This window comes from Podarcis cretensis (assembly GCF_951804945.1).
Source record: "Podarcis cretensis genome assembly, chromosome: 11".
NCBI lineage: Eukaryota > Metazoa > Chordata > Lepidosauria > Squamata > Lacertidae > Podarcis > Podarcis cretensis.
The window spans coordinates 45,105,029-45,125,387 of record NC_137180.1 but is presented as its reverse complement, the minus strand read 5'-3'; the positions used below and the strand labels follow the sequence as shown (position 1 = coordinate 45,125,387).

The window sequence follows — 20,359 nt, the reverse complement described above, 5'->3', positions numbered from 1 at the left end:
TCCATCAATTTCCGTCTCCATTCTTCCAATGTTGGTAATTCTTCTTGTTTCCATTTTTGAGCCATTAAAATTCTTGCCGCAGTCACTGCATATTGAAAAAGTTTATGATCAATTCTATTAATTTCTCTTCCTGTGATTCCTAACAAGAAAGCTTCTGGTTTCTTCACAAATGTATATTTAAACATTCTTTTCAACTCATTATATATCATTTCCCAGAAGCCTTTTACTTTCTTACACTCCCACCACATATGATAAAATGTCCCTTCCCTCTCTTTACACTTCCAACATTTGTTACATGTCTTATACATTTTTGCTAGTTTTACGGGAGTGATATACCATCTGTATACCATTTTCATAATATTTTCCTTTATCGTCATGCATGCAGTGAATTTCATATTTTCATTCCACACCTTCTCCCAATCCGCTAACTGTATATTATAACCAAAGTCCCTGGCCCAATGTATCATGACTGACTTAACTTCTTCATCCTTTGTTTGCCATTCCAATAACATTTTGTACATTTTTGACAATACCTTATAATCATTATTAATTATTTCCTTCTGAAATCTAGACTCTCCTTCAATATATTTCCTCTCTCTACAATCCTTCTTAAACATATCATTTGTTTGGAAGTAGTGCAACCAATCATATACATATTTTTTAACTTGTTCATATGGCTTCAGTTTCCATTTCCCCCCTTCGTTAATTACAATATCTCCATAAGTCATCCAGTCCTCTCTCATATTTATCTTTTTAACACTCATGACCTCTAGTGGGGATAGCCAATGTGGTACATTTGGTTCCAAAATATTTTGGTACCTGTCCCATATTTCTATAAGGGCACCTCTAAAAATGTGGTTGGCAAAACTTTTATGAGCTTTCTTCTTTCCTGCCCATAAATAGGCATGCCAGCCAAACCTATTATCAAACCCTTCCAAGTCTAGTAGCTTATTGTCTTTTAGTGTTATCCACTCCTTTATCCAACAGAGACAAGATGCTTCATAATAAAGTTTCAGGTCCGGCAGGGCGAAGCCACCTCTTTCTTTCGCATCAGTTAATAATTTAAATTGTATTCGTGGCTTCTTGCCCTGCCAGATATATTTTGAAATCGTTCTTTGCCAATCTTTGAAGATCTTTGTTCCCTTAATTATTGGGATCATTTGAAATAGAAACAACATCCTTGGAAGCACACTCATCTTGATTGAAGAAATTCTGCCCCAAAAGGATAACTTCATCCTACTCCACACTTCGAGGTCTCTCTTAATATTGTTCCAAATTGTCATGTAATTGTTTTGGTATAAGTCAATATTTTTTTGGGTTAACCATATTCCTAAATATTTAACCTTCTTTGCCACTTCCATCTCTGTTTCTCTTTGCACTTCTTCAATCGTGCTTTGATCCAAATTCTTCACCATAAGTTTAGTTTTCCTTTTATTTAATACAAATCCGGCCACTCTTCCAAATTGGTCAATTTCTTTTATAACTTCTTTTAAACTATTTGTTGGATCCTCCATCGTAATTACCAGATCATCGGCAAAGGCTTTAACTTTATATTGGTTTTGACCTACTGTTACCCCCTTTATTAGTTCATTTTGTCTGATAGAACTCAATAGGACCTCCAGAACCATGATGAATAACAGTGGTGATAGAGGGCATCCCTGTCTTGTACCCTTCTTTATTTTCAGTTCCTCTGTAATTACATTATTTACTATCAATTTAGCACTTTGCTCTGAATATATCGCCTTTATACCATTATAAAAATCTTCTCCCACTTCCATCATTTCCAGATTTTTCAGCATAAATTCCCATGAAACATTATCAAACGCTTTCTCTGCATCCACAAACATTAAAACAGCTTGTCTCTCATTGCTGGCAGTCAAATATTCCAAAATATTTATTATATTTCTTACATTATCCTTCATATGTCTGCCAGGTAAGAAACCTGCTTGATCTTTATGGATATGCTGTAGCAGTATCTTCTTAAATCTTGATGCTAAAATGCCCGAAAAAATCTTATAATCTGTGTTTAGCAGAGATATCGGTCTATAATTTTTCACTTGTGTGAGATCCGAGTCTTGTTTTGGTATGAGTGTTATGAAGGCTTCTTTCCATGTTCCTGGTATGTCCTGTTGTTTCAAGATGTTGTTCATAACTTCTTTAAGTGGTACAATCAAGGAGTCCCTCATTTCTTTATAATATGTTGCTGTAAATCCATCTGGCCCTGGTGCCTTTCCTTTTTTCATCTGTTTTATAATTTCTACTATCTCCTCATTCTCTATTGGGGCATTCAGTCTGTCTTTCATTTCTGTCGGGATCTTTTGCACCTTTTTTCTTTTCAAAAAGTTCTCTATCTTCTTAGTGTTGTTTTTCTCTCGCTTTGCATATAGATGTTTGTAGAAATCCAAAAATCCTTTTCTGATACCTTTTGGGTTCTCTATTTCCTCGCCCTCCACAATAATTCTGTTAATTGTACCTTGCTCTTTCCTTTTTTTTATTTGCCATGCAAGCCATTTTCCAGGTTTGTTTGCGAATTCAAAATTCCTTTGTCTCAGCCTTTTAATGTTCCATTCGACTTCTTTGTTTATAATCATGGCGAATTGTGTCTGCAGAATTTTGATGTTTTGTTTTATCTTGATGTTATTTGGCTTCTTAATTAACTTTTGTTCATTGTCCATTATTTGTTTTAGGATTTCCTTCTTCCCTTTCTCTCTGTTCTTATTTTTGATCGCATTCTGCTGGATGAAGAATCCCCTCATTACTGCTTTGCTTGCATCCCAAACTGTACTGATCTTTGTGCCTTTATTCATATTATCTGCAAAGTACTCCATCAGTTTTTTCCGGGCGTCTTGAATGATTCTTTCATCTTCCAAAAGATAGTCTTTCAATCTCCATCTAAATGTTCTTTCTTCATACATCTTTATCTCCATTTTTATTGGATTATGATCCGAAATTACTCTAGGTTGGATTTCTATTTGTTGAATTCTAGTAGTTAGTTCATTCGAGATCCAGATTTGGTCTATTCTTGACATGGACTGATTTGGTTCTGAATAAAAAGTGAACTCTTTTTCTAATGGGTGTCTGAGTCTCCAGATGTCGATTAAATTGAGGTTTTTCACCAGTGTAAAAAAGGTCTTCGGTAGTTTCCCCTCTTTGCTGTCACTTTTTTCTCTTAATCTGTCCATTTCCGTTGAAACCACTCCATTCATATCTCCCATTATTATGATTTTTTGATCCATATATTCAAACAATCTTTCTTCCAATTTCTTATAAAAATCAGTCTTATTTCCATTAGGTGCATAGATCCCGACAATTATTAATTTTTCGCCCTGCCAGTTGATCTGTATTGCAATTATTCTTCCTTCTTCATCTTTGAAGATCTGTTGAGCTTCTATATTTTTCCTAACATAAAGGACTATGCCTCTCTTCTTTTCTTTGTCTGAGGATATAAATTCGTTGCCCAATCTGTTATTGATCAAAATTTTTTTGTGCTTTCTTGCGACATGTGTTTCTTGTAGACAGATGATATCCAAATTTTTCCTTTTTAAATATTGTTCAATACTATTTCTTTTCTTTTTATCATTCATCCCATTAATATTCCAATTCCATAATTTCAACGCCATGTCTTCCGATAATTAAAATATACAATTTTATCAAATTTTCTCTTTATGATTCCTCTTTCTCCTCTTCTTCCTCTTCCTCTTCTTCTTCTTCATCCTTCTCCTCCTCCTCTTCATCTGTCTCTCTGTTCTTTTTAGATTTTCCCTTTAAGAATTTCCCTCCCATTGGGAGGCTTTGCATTTAATCCATTCATAATCTATTGTGTTTAATCTATTCATTTGTTTCACCGTAGAAGAAGAATTATGACCGAGTCATGAAAGCACTGGATAGTATTACTTCAATAAGAGAAATGACGCAGGTAAGCATAAAACTCATTTTGTTCCTTAACTGTTGGTAAGGTACATCTGTTTATGAGTTTGCAACATTGTTTGCACGGTTGTTTTACTAAAGCCATACAAGAAAAGCCTATCAAAGTAATAGACTTTGAAAGTCCAGCAAGCTACAACATAAAATCAATGAACCAGAAGGCAGGCGCATAAAGCTCGAATGGAAATGAGCAAGAGTTACACAAAAGTATTTATTTTCAGCGGAGGCTGCTTAGGAGCAGTAGATTGTTCCCACCATCAATGGAATGGAGCAGTGATCAGTGGCTGCTCACTAAATTTTTATGTGTTTATTTGAATGCAATATGACAGCCAAGCCAAAGCCTTCTAAAGGGCCAGAGGTGAGGGGAGACATTGGACTGGTTCATAGCTAGCTTAATTCTCATTGATGCCAATGGATGTGCTCTGAGCATGGCTCCTCTCTGGATCCAACTCTATTGATTTTGTGATGATCTGCTGTGATGATGGCTTTACAACTAAAAGTGTACTTGCTTAAGTAAAAGGGGAGTGGGCTGGGGGTTGTAGTGTGAATCTTCTCAATACTCCATAGAAGCTAGTTTCTGTTATATCCTTTCAAGTTGTGCTGTAAAGTGACAAAGTGAATGCCTTGCCATACACTTCATTAATCCATGAGTCCATAAGAATTGTACGTTAGGAGGGTACACAAGATTGCTCTGGACAGTTCGGTTCAGGTGTGATGCATGATTTATCATTATTTGCATGAGCAGCAGTGAATTCTCAAGGTCACATGCTCTCTCCTCCCGTCTCCTCCATCCACATAGCTGTGAAGGGAAGACTGAAGGTATCCTCTTCCAGTTTTAAACTAATCAGGACTTCTTGTGAACATCCAAAGTCAAGTGCAGGGGAAGCTCAGAAAGACTCTTGTTATCTCTGAACTTGTGGGAACTCTTATTTGTTACAAAGCTGGGATCATAAACCAGGGTTGGATCCTGACTTCTCCGAGCAAACAAAACTAACCAGAGTTCTCACTAATTTATCTGTAAGACAAACACTGGCCAACCTAAACAGGATGTAATGGCATCTGATCTCCTCACAGTCACACTGGAAGGGAGTGAGGAGCAGCACTTGAATTTGAGGCTAAGTGCTGCTGGTATTATGGTTTATCATTACATCCAAAAAGAGTAAGTGTAGACATAATCTAGTTGCATAGACAACATTTCAGTTAGAATTCTCCTGTAATAATTCTAGTATTTGATTCTTCCCGTGGTTCTCTTTAAACAATTGTGCATTCTTTCCTGAGCATGCTATCTTTACCGCTGTTTTGCAAGGATCTACTCATGTATTTTTGTGAAGGGTTATGAGTCAGTATGAAGCATAAACAAGTGAGCTGACCTTTACAAAACGGAGGTAAAGATAGTTTGTCATATGAGGATATCATTGTGAATGGATCTCTAGGGAGACTGGTTTGATGTCTGAGTCTTACAAGCATCTGTAATGCTTTGAAAGTGAAGCCACTATTAAGTGGTCCTTTTGGTGTGCATGAATTCTGGTTTCGATGATGAGTCTTGGTGAGCTGCAAGTCAACATGTCTTAGAGTACAAAAAGAATGGTAAAAGAATGGTTTCCACACCAAAAAAGATAGCTCTGTCTACACTTGGCACTGAATTGCTTCCTCTGCTAGCAAGCTCAGGTGTTGAGTGCCAACAGAAATGCAGCCAAAGCAAGTCCATGGGGGGAACAGAGGCTAACAATGCTTTAATCAGAGAAATGTCAAGACTTGCAGAAGTACAAAACCAAAAAATCCCTTAAGGTGCATGCAGCCCCCTCTGAAAAATACCCAGCCCAATAAGAACTGAGCATGCTCAGCTGCAGCAGACTATTGAGTGAAAGTTGGAAAAGGAAACTGGGGAACTAGGGCTGGCTAACTGGAACCCCGAACAGATTCCCATTAGGAGGTAAGGATAATGGCAAGATTTTGTTGGGCGATTCCATTTTTTTGTGCATAAGATGCGGCTATTGGTGAAAGTTCCTGCACCTTTTCCGGTGGGGAGAGTTACCAGAATCCACCCAAGCTTCTGTTGTCTAGCTTTCAGAATGTTCCCTTGGCTATCTGTAACACTGTTATTATTTCCTAGGCACCTTATTTAGAAATAAAGAAGCAGATGGACAAACAAGACCCACTTGCTCATCCTCTTCTGCAGTGGTAAAGATCTCACTTAGATGGCATGCTAGGTGTTTGATGACATGATTCGTTCTTAGCAATCCCATTTGTCATTAATGCAGGGCACAATCCATCACCTCCTGTGAGAGAAGATCTTACCATGTTCAATACAGCCCTTGTTGCAGTGCAGTTTGCCTGACTAATTGGTGAAATGGGAAGTCCATGCATACTTATTTATCCTGCACATTCAGCAGCTCCACTTCATTCATTGAATTTTAAGGTTGCTTTTTAAAGATGGATCTGGGCCATAGAATGGGCATATGGCAAGGAGGCGCAGGCTTCCCATTACTCGAAAGGAGTGCAGTTGTTGGGAAAGTTAAAAACAACCCCATGGGGATGAATCCTGTCATTCATTTGTGAATGTCAATTGAAAACGAGCCCCAGAAAAATGGGTCGACTATCCAAAATCATTTCACACCTGTAAATTCTCACTTGTTGCATACACAAGGAGCCCATGAAGTTAAATGCATTTGATACATTAAGACGCTGATTTAACGAATGCGTGGTAAAATCCCCATTTCTGCTTGGCAGAATGATACAAATGGCCAAGCTATCTTGGGGTGAGGGAGCCAGACTTTGGGGGCTTTCCATCATCTGTGTGGGCTTTAATAAAATGGAATGAAGGTACCTGCCAGTACTTTTATAGGAAAACCAACCTGATAGTTACCTGTCTTGTTTCATATCCAGGGACCTTAAGGGCCACCTCTTCCCATACCTGCCTCCCTGTGCCCTAAGCGTTGAGAAAGAGGCCCTTCACTATGCCCTGACTAATGTGAAGGCTCAGCTGATGGAAAGAAGAGAAATGGCCCTCTTTGTGTCAGCGCAGAGGAACACTCTGCCCCTCACTTGACAATACCCTCATCTATCAGTGTTTTGCTGTTTAGGCAAGCTTTTCCAAAAACAAACATTTCTTTATGTATGATTTTAGTTGTTGCTAGTGATACTTTAGTACTACAACAGTGGGATATCTTTTATATATATAATCTATTGTTATTTTCAGGGTTATTTCAAGTAACAGATCACATATTGTGAAGCTACCTGTTAACAGGGTAAGTGTTGTGTTGGATCTTCTATAATATAAAATTAAAACACTTTGCAGGTGGGCATATTTGTGAATCGATTGCATAGAGATGTAATGACAGAAATGGCCTTATCATACAGGGAAATGGCTGTCCTGAACAGGAAACAAATTGTTATTTTTATTATATATTTTATTACATTTTACTGCCGGGCAGGAGAAGAGGTGCTTGTGGGATTGTCTTCTTCAGGGGCCAAATAAAGTGACCAGTCTTAGATACTAGGCTGGGGGTCAGAGGAGGGAAAGATAATCATAGAATTGTAGAATTAGAAGGGACCACTTGGGTCATCTAGTCCAACTCCCTGCAATGCAGGAATCTTTTGGCCCAATGTGGGACTCAAACTCATGAACCTGAGATTAAGAGTCTCGTGCTTGACTGAGTTGCTGCTCCACCTCAGGCAACCAAATGTCTTGGGCAGGCAATGAATGCTGGCTATGAGACTGCTTATTAACATTCAGCAGCCCATCACCCAGTACAATATACACTGAATGCTTCTGAATCCATTGCATCTGGCTATTGGTTTGGTCTTGTTGCATATTCAACAAGTCCTACTGATTTCAAAGGAATGTCCATGTATGTGCAGTCACAGCTGTTCAGACTAACCTCCGGCCTGTTTGCTAGATGTTCATCCTACTGCTGCTATCAGGGAGCTGACCAGGAGAACAGGGCATTTACTTCCAGTAAACTTGCAAACGATTGTGCTGGAATTGGACAACTTCATATGAAAATAACTAACTAAATAAGCAATTAAAAGACAGTCATTAAAATATTTAGAAGGCATAGTCCAAAGACCATTTAGCACCTGTTCAGTTCCAGCCACTGCAAGTCAATTCTTGAAAGATTGGCAAAATTGGAACATCAGGAAATGTCCAAGTGAGTGAGTTCAAGAATTATAGTTTCCTCCCTGCCTGCTCTCATTATAGGCATGAGTTATATTGCAAAATAATGTTATAACCTTCCAAGAGCCATTAAAATGAATTCATTTGACTGTGTTTACAACTGCGATCCTATACACCCTTACCTAGAAATAAGTCTCAGTGGACTTAACAGAACTCATTTTTTAGGAGATGTGTGTAGAACTGTTCTGATAAGTCCCATTTATTTCAGCAAGACTTAGCCATGATAAATAAATCTCAAATAGGCAGTCAGTTGACTTCAGAGGATAGAACAAAATGTAATAGATGAAATGTTCACTTAGGCATGTAGGCTCCAATTTATTTTGATGGGTAATAACTGCATTAAAGCCATCTCTATGCAGCCCACTGTTAATTAAATGTCTTGGAACAAGCCGTGTTAACTTAGATCATCTTATGGATTATTGGCTCTGTCTTTCAATATAAAGTATTCCATCCACCATCTGATAGCACTGGGTGATGACATGATAGGTTGGATGTAGAAATGACAATGGATTTTGGAAAGTGGGGAGAAGAGTTTGAAGTACAAACTTCTCCCACCAAAGTTTGGAAATCTGAGCTCCATTGTGAACAGAGCCCAAACTCTCACCAAGCCAGCCAGCCACTGCTGCTACTTTCTACTGTCTCCCTGTGCCAACTTATTCTTCTAAGTGGTGGGGAAAACCAGATGCAATACCATACATACATTGTAGGACTCATCATTAAAGCCTAAGTTCTAGTAGGTTCATGAGCATCATTTTCTACTGGAATTTGTTGGACAGAGATCTGGAAGATTCACTCCTTCCCTACAGACCCTGGTATTAAGATCAGGAGAAAGGAATCCTTTTGGTAGTCACTGCTCTCAGAATTTGGGGTGTGATGTGCTTTTGAATTGCTGTTACCTGCCCTTGGACTTCAGGGCGAAGAGTGGCTAAGAAATCATCATCACTATCTTTTTTATTTATTAATATTTTTATTGATATTTTACAAATAATTTCCAAAAATCATATAACATACTCTCTTATCTTATACAATGTTTTTGACTCCCATCAACTGCATCTGAAGATTTCCCAGTCTTTATCACTTAATCTACATTTCATTATTTTCAGTATTGCATAATCTGTTGATTACAATTGCTTTTCAAATAGGTCATATATTTACTCCAGTCCTCTGAGAATCTCTGATCCTGCAGGTTTTGAATCCTTCCTGTCATCTTATCCAATTCTGCATAGTCAATTCATTACGTCTGCCATTCTTCTTTCATCGGTAGTTCTTCTTGCTTCCATTTCTGTGCCAAAGAAATCATCATCACTATCACTTCCCTATATCTCCATGCCAAATCCATTAAGTTAAGGGTCATGGGAAATGGCAGGTCTTGTGCAATTCAGCAGGCAACAATCAACACTCCTTGGTGACATTCCTGAGCATGCTCAGGACAATCTTGGCTAGAATGAAGAGGTCTGCAAGGTGTCTGCTATAATGAGTGAACCTTCCTTCCCCTGGTTCCCCCACTATGTGGCAGTGTAAGGTTGCTTTGAAAGGACTGGGAGAAGTCATTGGCATATGCTCCCCAAAATCCGGTTTTGAAAAAAGCTTTCTCAGAAGAAACCAGAACAACTTAGAAAGACCCGGGCTTTTCTTCTGAGATGTTTTGAAGAAAACTCAGAAAAGCATAAGGCAAGTCAGAGAACGTTCACCCATCTTTAGCTGCATGCCTTGTCACAGTATAAACGATGTCACGGAGAATAGGAAAACACAAGAGGTATTTTCCTTTTTTCCTTGTTAGATTTTTTTAAATCTCCAAACACAAGTTTTTTTGATAAGCTGAAAATAAAATGTTAGACGTAGGAGCTATGTGATTGTTATATCTAATGGGGTATTTTTCGGAGATTAGACTGTGGGTTATGGGAGTTAGGCAGGGTGAACCCTGAACAGTTTTCCTGGCTGAACTCCCATCTCTAACTCCCATTGGATCAACTGCTGTTGGCTTTTCTTCAACAAAAAATACAGATATATGGTTCCAAGCCTATTTTTCCTCGGGAATAAATAGCAATCAAGGGCAGGGTGGGCAAGAAAACAGTGCAAAGGAGAAGGAGTTAAGGGCCACAGAGCTAATTGCATATCAGGGATGAGGGATTGCTTTGGTCTTTTAGATCTTGTTTGCAGATCCCTCATTTTAAGCCTAGTTTGACCCTTAAAAATATGTTTACACTAGAGAATTCATGAGAATTAGAATATGTCCCTAACCTCCCTTTGCTGGTTTGCTCCTATTCTTTTTCAGCAATTGAAGTTTATGCACACCCCACATCAGTTTCTTCTGCTCAGCAGTCCACCAGCCAAAGAATCCAATTTCAGAGCTGCTAAAAATCTCTATGGAAGTACCTTTGCATTTCAGTGAGTATCCAAAGCTGCAAATTTTAAAAAATCACCAGTATGAAATATTCTGAAAGGCATAATTTTCTTCTTCCAGCACATGGTTTTAGAGCAAATGGCTAGTTTTATTATTTATTGTTATTATTATTTTTAATTTGTATACTGCCCTTCATCTGAAGATCACAGGGCTGTTTGCATCATAAAAAATACAAATTGAGAACACAAAATGCATAATAATAAAAAAACTAAACACATTGTTTTTCATTTTGGTTTCTCTATGACAGTACTAATTTCCTCTCTGTGTGTTTTTCCCCCCTCTGAAAGTGGGTCACACATTGAAAACTGGCACTCTATCCTGAGGAATGGCTTAGTAGTTGCTTCCAATACAAGATTGCAGGTAAAAGTAAAACTGAAAAGGAAAATATATGGGTTGTTTCTTAAAGGCAGCTTTGGGTGCAAGACATTGAAGTTACAAGCTTATAAACAGCATTGTTTATCTGGAAGAAAGTCCCAGTAAACTCAGGGGTCTTTATTTCTGAGTAGACTTGTATAGGATTGAATTGCAACACAAAGTAGATTCCAGACAGACAAAACTGTACTAATTCACATAATGCAGCAGGGGGGAAGCTGCGACCTCCCAGTTGTTTTGGGGCTACAACTCCTATGTTTGGCTCTTCTGGCTGAAGTTGGTGGGTTCTCGCATCCAAAAACTTCAAAGGGGCCACAGGTTTCCCACCCATAATGCATTGCTTGATGTGTAGTATTTGCTGTGGCAGGTGTAGCAATGGCCACCAACTTTGATGGCTTTGAACAGCTTAAGCAATAAGGATAAGGGTCTCAAAGGAACATGGGAAGATGCCATGCATCAAGTCAAACGATTATTCCAGCTAGCTTAACAAGGCCTGCACTGAGTAAAAGAGGCTGTGCAAGATTTCAGACAGGGTTCCCTCCCAGCCCTACCTGGAAATGGCAGGGTTTGAACATGGGACCTTTTGCATTCAAAGCAGTTGCTTAACCACTGAGCTACAGGTCCTTTGGGTACAGTTCTCTATAATGTTAGCCATTATAGCTAACAGCAGTTCAAAGACTGTATACCACTGAATACTAAATAAATTGAGAGTTTGAGATGAGACTAAAACAATTCAAATGTTGTATGCTCTTAATCTGCAGCAGGTCTAAGAACTGTACCGATTTAAGAATGAGCTAAAAGGTCCTTGTTTTGTTGCAGCTCCATGGTGCAATGTTTGGAAGTGGAATCTACCTTAGTCCATTGTCAAGCATATCTTTTGGTTACTCAGGTGATGTTTTTAAATCTCTCTATGTGCAGAGGGGAGTGGGATATGGCAGAGTGAATGTATTTTTAAAACAGAGAACCAAATGCCTGCTGAATTAGCCTGTGGCAACTTTCCTCCTCGTTCTATATATGGCTCAAGGCTGTGTTTGTTGGAGAGATTAAAAGATGGAAGAGGAAGGATAAGCAGGAATGGAAGTCAGATAGTCATATCTCACAGGAAGACTTTGTGGAGGCTGGAAGTTGTTGCAGTTTTCTGGCCCAACAGAGGGAGTTGAATCCAACTAAATTATTGCATGTGTGGAACAACTTTCACAAGCCCAGCGGTATTAACCCTGCTTTCCTTTACCGGCACACACCCCGCACTGCCCCCATATCTGCTCATGCAGATTTGAGGGACCTGCAGGGGGAGGAGATGGCTGCAAAGTTACATTGCACTCATTAAAGTTGTTCTGCATGCACAACAATTTAGTTGGATACAGCACAGAGCATATTGTGGGAATGTTCAGGGATGCAGGAGAGGATATATTGTCTGATTATATCCTTATCCAACTTGTGTTAACAAGTTTCCAATATCAGCAGAGTAAAACATTCCCCTTTATTTTAAGTTTGCAACGGCAGCGTTTGCTCGGGTTCGCTAGAACCTCTATAATAACTATTCTGGTAATTTCCCCTTATTCCCTCATAAAATAGAAGACACGACACAGTCCTTTACAAAAGTATAAAAAGAGTTTACTTACATTCTGTTCACAATCAGATCCCAGAAGGCAGACTTAGTCTTAATGAAGTAACATACATTTAGAATCTATCTTATAAGAAGATAGTCCCTTTGTCCTCTCTTGGCTGGGAGCCAAGAGGGCATCTTTCACTCAGCAGATGGAAGAGCGATGGAAGAGAGGCAAGAGAGAGATGGCTGCCCCTGCCCTGTGCTTTTATCATTACCTGCACAGGTGAGGCCACACCCACCTCTAGTCACATGCAGAGGAAGTCTGTCCCAGCCCAGAGGGAAACAGGAAATTTACCTGCTGGCTGGACAAACATCCCTCCCCATGTCTAAACATGTACACTCTAGGAATGTTGTAATTGACTGCTCTTGTGTTTCACATCCCACACATATATGATCTGTATTTCACAATGCACACTGGGTTGCAGACATATAGATTGCTAGGATACACACCTGGTACCTTTACAAGGATATGCAACATACTGGCAGCAGCCTACAGTGTGGTCTCCCCGGGGTGAGAGGCAGGAGACAACTAACACTCCCAGCTTACATAGGCAACAATTTCATCATGGCTCCAAGCACCAAATCAGTCCATTAACTGGTCCATGCTTAGAGGTGTGTCAAGCTCCATCTCGTGTCACAAGAACAGGCATAGATGTGACGAAGCCACCAGTTCCCCCAGTTGGCTCTCCTCCCATGTACCCTCCAGCCAGTTGGCTGCGAAGAACTGGTTGAATAATGAGCCCTTCGCCTGGTGGAATGCTCTGCCGCATGAGACCAGGACCCTACAGGATTTAACTTCCTTTCGCAGGGCCTGTCAGACAGAGCTATTCCGCATGGCTTTCAATTTGAACTTAGCCTGTTCTTTTATTCCTCTTCCTTTCCTCCCCTTTTTATGAAGATTACCCGCTCTGGGATCTCTCAGCTAATTCTCCCCTGGTCTCCTCGCTGGCCCAAGTAGGACTAATTTAGCCAGCTAGCCCTGGTGATCATCTAATGTTTATTGGATGGATTTCCCCCCTAAATTGATTTTTGAATTCTGAATTTATTGTTATTCACGTTTTATACTGCATGCTGGTTTTTTGTTGCATCAATTAAGTGTTTTAAATTTGTTCTTAGCCTCCCTGAGCCCAGTTTTCTGAACCGGGAAGGGCGGAGTATAAATTAAAAAATATTAATATTAATAATAATAATAATAATAATAATAATAATAATAATAAATGTTTCACTTGTCTTCTGCAGTTTGGTTTAATGCCTTCCCCACTCATACTGAACATGCCAGCTGTGACCAAAAAAAGTCATCTGCCAGATTGTCATGTAAACCCCAGCAGCATTTACAGCAATAGTTTGGTGGAGAGAGGGAATGTATTCCTAGGTGTAGGAGATATCGCTGCGCCCTCCCAGAAAATTACTGCTTACTTCCAAGCAGGCGACTGATCGGGTGATTGGCTAATCCCAAACTGCAAAGTCCAGGGGAGGTGGGTAGGATTTTTTGCTGCAGTGGGAGGGGAGACGGCACCTGCCTCCCACATTCCCAATTTTGTCTTTGTTGCTAATTGATTTGGTCTCCACCACAAGAAAAAGCGTACAAATCAAAAGAGAACATCTCTTTATCCATATGGTAGTGTATTTGCTTTACAAATATTTATAGTAAAACAATAATCCTTTAAAAAATCCAAGGCAAGCTGAAATGAAATGAAGTATTAGTTATCTACTAGCCATAAACCACTGAAAATCCAAAGCAAAAAATAAAAATAAAAATCATAGGCTACAGAGGGATTCCAGTTTGTTCCGTCACTGTTTCCCCCTTGTTTTAATATAATGTGGTTAATTTAGCTACCCGAGCAAATTTGCAGGATTCCCACACACACACTATTTACTCCTTTATTGTAATTTTATTCTCTTGTTGTCCAACAAAACTGTTGCCCCCCCAAAGGCCATATCCATAGCTGTCAACTTTTCCCTTTTCTTGTGAGGAATCCTATTCGGAATAAGGGAATTTCCCTTTAAAAAAGGGAAAAGTTGACAGCTACGGCCATATCTCTGTGCATGAAACGTAACTCTCTTAGACTCCTTTCTGATAAAATATAGTTTTGAAATCCCTGAAATAAAAACCATGCGGAGCAATCCAAACCCCCAATCTGCCATCTGAGGGGTGGGGGGGGTGGGGTTTGGCTGTCCCTCCACCCAGCCCTGGCTGGCCCTGCTGGTGGGGGGAGCTGCACTGCTGAAGAGTGCTTCAATGCACCTGCACAAAAGGTGGGCAGGCAGGTGCTACTGCTAATGACAACTCTGCTGGTGATGGTGAGTGGAAAGCCGTGAAGAAGTGATGAGACAGGACTGAGCCAGCACAGGATGCAGAGGAGATTGTACCATCTCGCTGGCAGCATAGAAAGTGTTCAGTTTACCAGGATTGTCAGCTGCTAGAAAGAAGAATCAGCTGTAACATCCGTGTCTGCATGCACTCTCCATTTATATGAAGTGGAACATCTGACATTTTACGCACCAGTATGTCTGATGTAAATCTAATGTCTTTAGGGATGAACAAGAAGCAGCAGAAGGTGTCAGCGAAGGATGAGCCTGCTTCAGGCAGTAAAAACAGCAATGTGTTACAGGTAAAGAAATGTATGAAGCATTTCTAAAAGACATTTTAGTTTTATGTCCTTGCTAGCTCAGGGCAGGTACAGGATATGAGGCTTATTAAGCCCCAAAGCATTCATGTGCACATGAGATAGTGGTGGTGGAGGAATCCATAAGGGCATTGCATTGGCAACTGAGAATTCTACAAGAACTGTTTTCTGTGTCAAATAGTAAGTTGTTGGACTGCCGTTCCTCTGTTGCAGGGATGGGGAACCTGCGACCCTTCAGAAGTTGCTGGACTCCAGCTCCCAGCATCCCCAGCCACCATGGCCAAATGTCAGGCATGATGGGAGATGTAGTCCATCCAGTCAGATGAGTGGTATATTATATTATTATTATTATTATTAGGACAACAGGTTCCCCATCCCAGTATTGTTGCCCTGTGCTCTATCTTGGCACTAACAGACATAACTGGTATATATACAACTCCACAGGAAGGGCTAATGAGAGCTCAAATATCTCATGCTTGATTGGTAATCAAAAAAGATTTACACTGTCACATATATTATCCTAATTTGAACTCTTTCGTTCACCTGTCAGCAAATATATGTCTCTTGTAAGGAATTTTTTCTGCTCTCCTACTGCTAGGAGAAATTTGATCTGTTATTAAACCAAGGATTGAACTGATAGCTATGAGCAATATTACAGAGAATGTTTATAGATTTGCCAGAACAGTAATGATATCAGTACTTCTAGCAAGAATATGTCAACCGGACCTATTAATAACTCCTTCATTGGCCAACATTGGGGTTTTTTTTAAAAAAAAAAAATACTGTACCACTGGAACAGAGGAAGCATTCTTAAAACCAAATCAGACTATGAGTTTAGTTTAGTACAGTCTACATTGACTGACAGCGGCTGTGTAGGGATCCAGGCATCAGCCATTCCCTGAGGTACCTGGCGATGCCAATGGGGATTATACCTGGGGCATTCTCCATGAAAAGCAGTTGTTCTACTACTGAGCTACAGCCCTTCCTCAGATTGCTTTCTTTTTAGAGCACAACGTCATATTTAGTAACTATTTAGTCAGTGATCCGTATTTAGTATAATTTTGTCTTCCAACGCTTGCCTTCCCTTACAGTCGCAGAAAAAAGGACAGCAGTCTCAGTTTTTGCAAAGCCGGAACTTAAAATGTATAGCCTTATGTGAAGGTAAGCAAGAAGAACAATAAAGACAAGACGGTGTCTTCTTCCCGCAGTCAGAATGAAGCGACTACACCTCAAACCTAACTTGGTTGCATAGTGACATCATTTCCTCTTCACAGGAAGCCTGGGAATTGAGAAGGGGTGGTAGGGGTCTCTTAACAGAGAATTCTCTACAGCTGGTTTGAATTCTGCAGGTGCTTAGAATGGATTTATTCCATCTTTTTTGGTTCCATTGTTGTCTTGTGCCTACCCCAAGTTCCTTGGTCTCCAAGGCAACAATGGTTTCTTTTGAAACCATGATTGAAGGCTGTGGTGCAAAAAGTTATCTCAATTGGTCCATCACCCTCATACCTGGCTACCCATGGATTTAAAGGAAGCCAAATCAATGCTTAAGCAGAGGCATATGGATATAGGTTTCCAAGGGATCTTGTTATCCCAAGTCACTGGAGATACCATGCCATAATTGGGGTGGTTATCTATCCCTAAATATAGGAAGACTTTTTCTCAGGAAAAGTTTAATGATCTCCCCTCTAATTTCTTAGATGGCAGATATAATAAAATCTCAGAGAACAGGTGCTGCCCCCTGTAATAATGCTGAGGTGGATTATTTTCTTGCATGTCCTTTTCTATTATAACTTTTATCAAGGGGCTAGGAAAGATTTGATATATCCACACAGTCCGTCCCCGATCACTCCTCTGAATCTCTTCTGATCACTTTGCTTCAAGGCTCTATCTAATAAGTCAATCACAGAGCAAATGTTTTTGAATATTATTAGACCTTCTCATGACTGCCTGACATATGAAGAGACACGGGTGGCGCTGTGGTCTAAACCACGGATCCTAGGGCTTGCCAGTCAGAAGGTCAGCGGTTCGAATCCCCACGACGGGATGAGCTCATGTTGCTTGGTCCCAGCTCCTGCCAACCTAGCAGTTCGAAAGCACGTCAAAGTGCAAGTAGATAAATAGGTACCACTCCAGTGGGAAGGTCATTGGCGTTTCCGTGCGCTGCTCTGGTTTCGGTGTTCCGTTGCACCAGTAGTGGCTTAGTCATGCTGGCCACATGACCCGGAAAAACTGTCTGCAGACGAACGCTGGCTCCCTCGGCCTGAAAGCAAGATGAGCATTGCAACCCCAGAGTCGTTCGCGATTTGACTTAACTGCCAGGGGTCCTTTACCTTCACCTTTACTTTTACATTTTTATTAATGTCATCATTTGTGCTTCTCAGATGTTTTAAAACGCTTTAATGGTCTGTTGACCGCTAATAAAGAAACTCAGCAGGCATTTTGTCAATATTTTTTCTCTTCTTTATAGTGATAACTTCACCTGATCTGCACAAACATGGGGAGATATGGGTAGTTCCCAACACTGATCATGTGTGCACGAGATTCTTCTTTGTGTAAGTACAGAGGACTTTCAATTGTATGTTAAAAAAAAAGTTTACTGCTTTGTAACTTTCATAACTTGCTATTCTTTTTCTTTTTAAATAAACAGCTTGCTAAAATAAGAGAGGATGCAACCTGCCTGTTTTCCCAATCAAACAAACTGCTTTGGGCTTCACTTAAACCCTTCGAGCAGACCTAAACCTTTAGTGCTTTTATTTTCTCTTTTTTCTGTTCTTTTAAAAAACATGAATATATTTTTATTCACCTCCAACTTTCCTCCCTACAGGACAGATCAATCTAATCAAGTTTGCCAAAGTCCAATCTGTGATTTTGGTAGCTGCCATTCTTCAGGGTTATCAGTAAAATCTTTGATAAAAGGAAGCCATACTTCCAACAAAATCATTTAGACCATTTGTATTATTGGATGTGTGTAATCTCTTTGTTAATTTTTCTCATATATCAATAGACCATAAATTCTGTTTCCAACAAGAGATACACAGATGTTGCCATCCTTTCCAATTCTGTACCACTAGTAGGCATTCCGCTACTAAGAGAAAAGTAATTATTTCTTTATTGCAAAGGTTAGATTGCCCTTCTTTAAAAATAGTTAACACATTCTAAACTTGGGGTACATTACACATGTTGACCCATAATATAGCTCATTTCTGCAAATACCCTCTGCCCAAAGGGCTTTATATGTTCACACATCCACCACATGTGAAATGCAGATTGCAGAATCTCCAATAGTTTTACTAATCTAGCTACACCGCAATGGTGTCAAATGCCATCAGTGTAGTAATTTAAAGGTATTTTCTCAGATCCGAGTTGATTCTGATTTTAGTGGTTTTTTACCCCACAAATTATTCCAAGCTACCTCTGCAAACTCTATCCCTAGATCAGATTCGCATTGCTGTTTCACAGAGCTACAGTTTCCTAGGATAGTGGTTTTCAAACTGTTCTGGGGACAAGGGGCTGCTGATACATCTCCTTGCTAAGGGTGCAAGGGACTGGTGAGGGTGGGGGCTGCTTCCACCACCGCCCGGCTGACACAAGACGTTTGTCACAAATTCTTTATTGAGTTGATCATGGCAGACACGACCAAATGATAGCTTGCCCACCATTTACATAACATCCCCAAATGCATATTAAATGTGCATTCTGTTAGCCTGTGCTGTAGTTCCTCCTTGCTTCTCCACTTCCCAGCCTCACTACAGTGGTACCTTGGTTCTCGAACGGAATCCATCCTGGAAGTCCGTTCGACTTCCGAAAACATTCAGAAACCAAGGTGCGGCTTCTGATTGGCTGCAGGAGCTTCCTGCACTCAATCGGAAGCTGTGGAAGCAGCGTCGGACGTTCAGGTTCCAAAGAACGTTTTCAAGCCAGAACACTCACTTCTGGGTTTGCAGCATTCAGGAGCCAAAACGTTCAAGTCACAAGGCATTCGGGATCCAAGGTATGACTGTACTGGAAACTGCCAGAAGCCAGAAACATGCCAGAAACTGCCAGAAACTAGAAACTGCCAGAAGCCAGAAATTCAAACCATAAACAGCAGGAGTAGCCAATGTGGTTCCCTCAAATACTTCTGTACTCGAAATCGCCTTATTCCTGGCCATACTGGTTGGGGCTGATGTGAGCAAAAGTCCAACAGCATCTAGAGCATGGGTAGGCAAACTAAGGCCGGGGGCCAGATCCGGCCCAATTGCCTTCCAAATCTGGCCTGCGGGTGGTCCGGGAGTCAGCGTGTTTTTACATGAGTAGAATGTGTCCTTTTATTTAAAATGCATCTCTGGGTCATTTGTGGGGCATAGGAATCCGTTCATATTTATTTTCAAAATATAGTCCGGCCCCCCCCCCACAAGGTCTGAGGGACAATGGACCGGCCCCTGCTGAAAAAGTTTGCTGGCCCCTGATCTAGAGGGCCTCACTCTGACAACTCCCCTTATTCAGGTGGAGGATCACACTGTTTCTTGTACTGTGGAAAGTTTCGAAATCTTTTTTAAAAAAATTAATTTTGTGCACTTTTCTTTCTTTCTTTTTTAGCTATGAAGATGGCCAAGTAGGGGATACAAGTATAAACACTCAAGAGCCAAGCATTCATAAAGAAATACTCCGGGTCATTGGTAATCAAACTGCTACTGGTTAAAAGGACCACTCTTAACTCCTTGATGTGATTTGGAAGCCTTCCTCAGTCTCAAAGCTGGATTTTGAACTGAAGAAGAAATTTTGGGGTGGGCGGGGAAAACAACCCTAATTTATTGTTATTCTGAACAAGTTAACCCTTTGAATACTTTTTCTTACTTAGCATTTCTTATCACACCGGGGAGAGGGGGAAATTAACAAACCTGAAAGGGATCTAAGCAAACAACTGTAGGGACACAGAGTCTGTTGGTACAAGACAGCTGACAGTCAAACAGACACTTCGGTTGTTCACAATAAACAGAATTTGAAAAGGAGTTTTGTGCTGATATTTTTATATTAAAGACTTGAATTGGATCATTTTAGTACTGTATTACCTGTATTTTAAATTTACAATGACTGGAACAGAAAGTCTTTTTATAAAACAAATAAACAAAAGTGGAAGCCTACGTAGTACAGGATATTTTGCAATAAGTAGAATATTCACATTTTAATACACCATAGAAACTGGTTGCTGGGAATGTAAAAAAAAAAAGTGGGAAAATTAACTGTAATATATTCATTCTGCTATA

The 20,359-nt window shown here is 40.0% G+C and overlaps 1 protein-coding gene across 6 annotated transcripts in view; it reads left to right on the top strand.

Annotated features, from left to right (window-relative positions):
* PARP8 (poly(ADP-ribose) polymerase family member 8) overlaps positions 1-20,144 on the top strand; it is a 158,475-nt gene extending 138,331 nt beyond the window's left edge. For all 6 annotated transcript variants that reach the window (XM_079994780.1, XM_079994783.1, XM_079994782.1 and 3 more), the window contains 10 exons: positions 3,851-3,916; positions 6,038-6,105; positions 7,124-7,172; positions 10,377-10,489; positions 10,793-10,865; positions 11,697-11,766; positions 15,022-15,098; positions 16,205-16,274; positions 17,581-17,665; positions 19,692-20,144. In XM_079994780.1, the coding sequence (XP_079850906.1) occupies positions 3,851-3,916; positions 6,038-6,105; positions 7,124-7,172; positions 10,377-10,489; positions 10,793-10,865; positions 11,697-11,766; positions 15,022-15,098; positions 16,205-16,274; positions 17,581-17,665; positions 19,692-19,794 (774 nt within the window). In that variant the 3' untranslated portion in view covers positions 19,795-20,144. The remainder of the gene's footprint in view (positions 1-3,850; positions 3,917-6,037; positions 6,106-7,123; positions 7,173-10,376; positions 10,490-10,792; positions 10,866-11,696; positions 11,767-15,021; positions 15,099-16,204; positions 16,275-17,580; positions 17,666-19,691) is intronic.
* Positions 20,145-20,359: the final 215 nt, after the last annotated feature.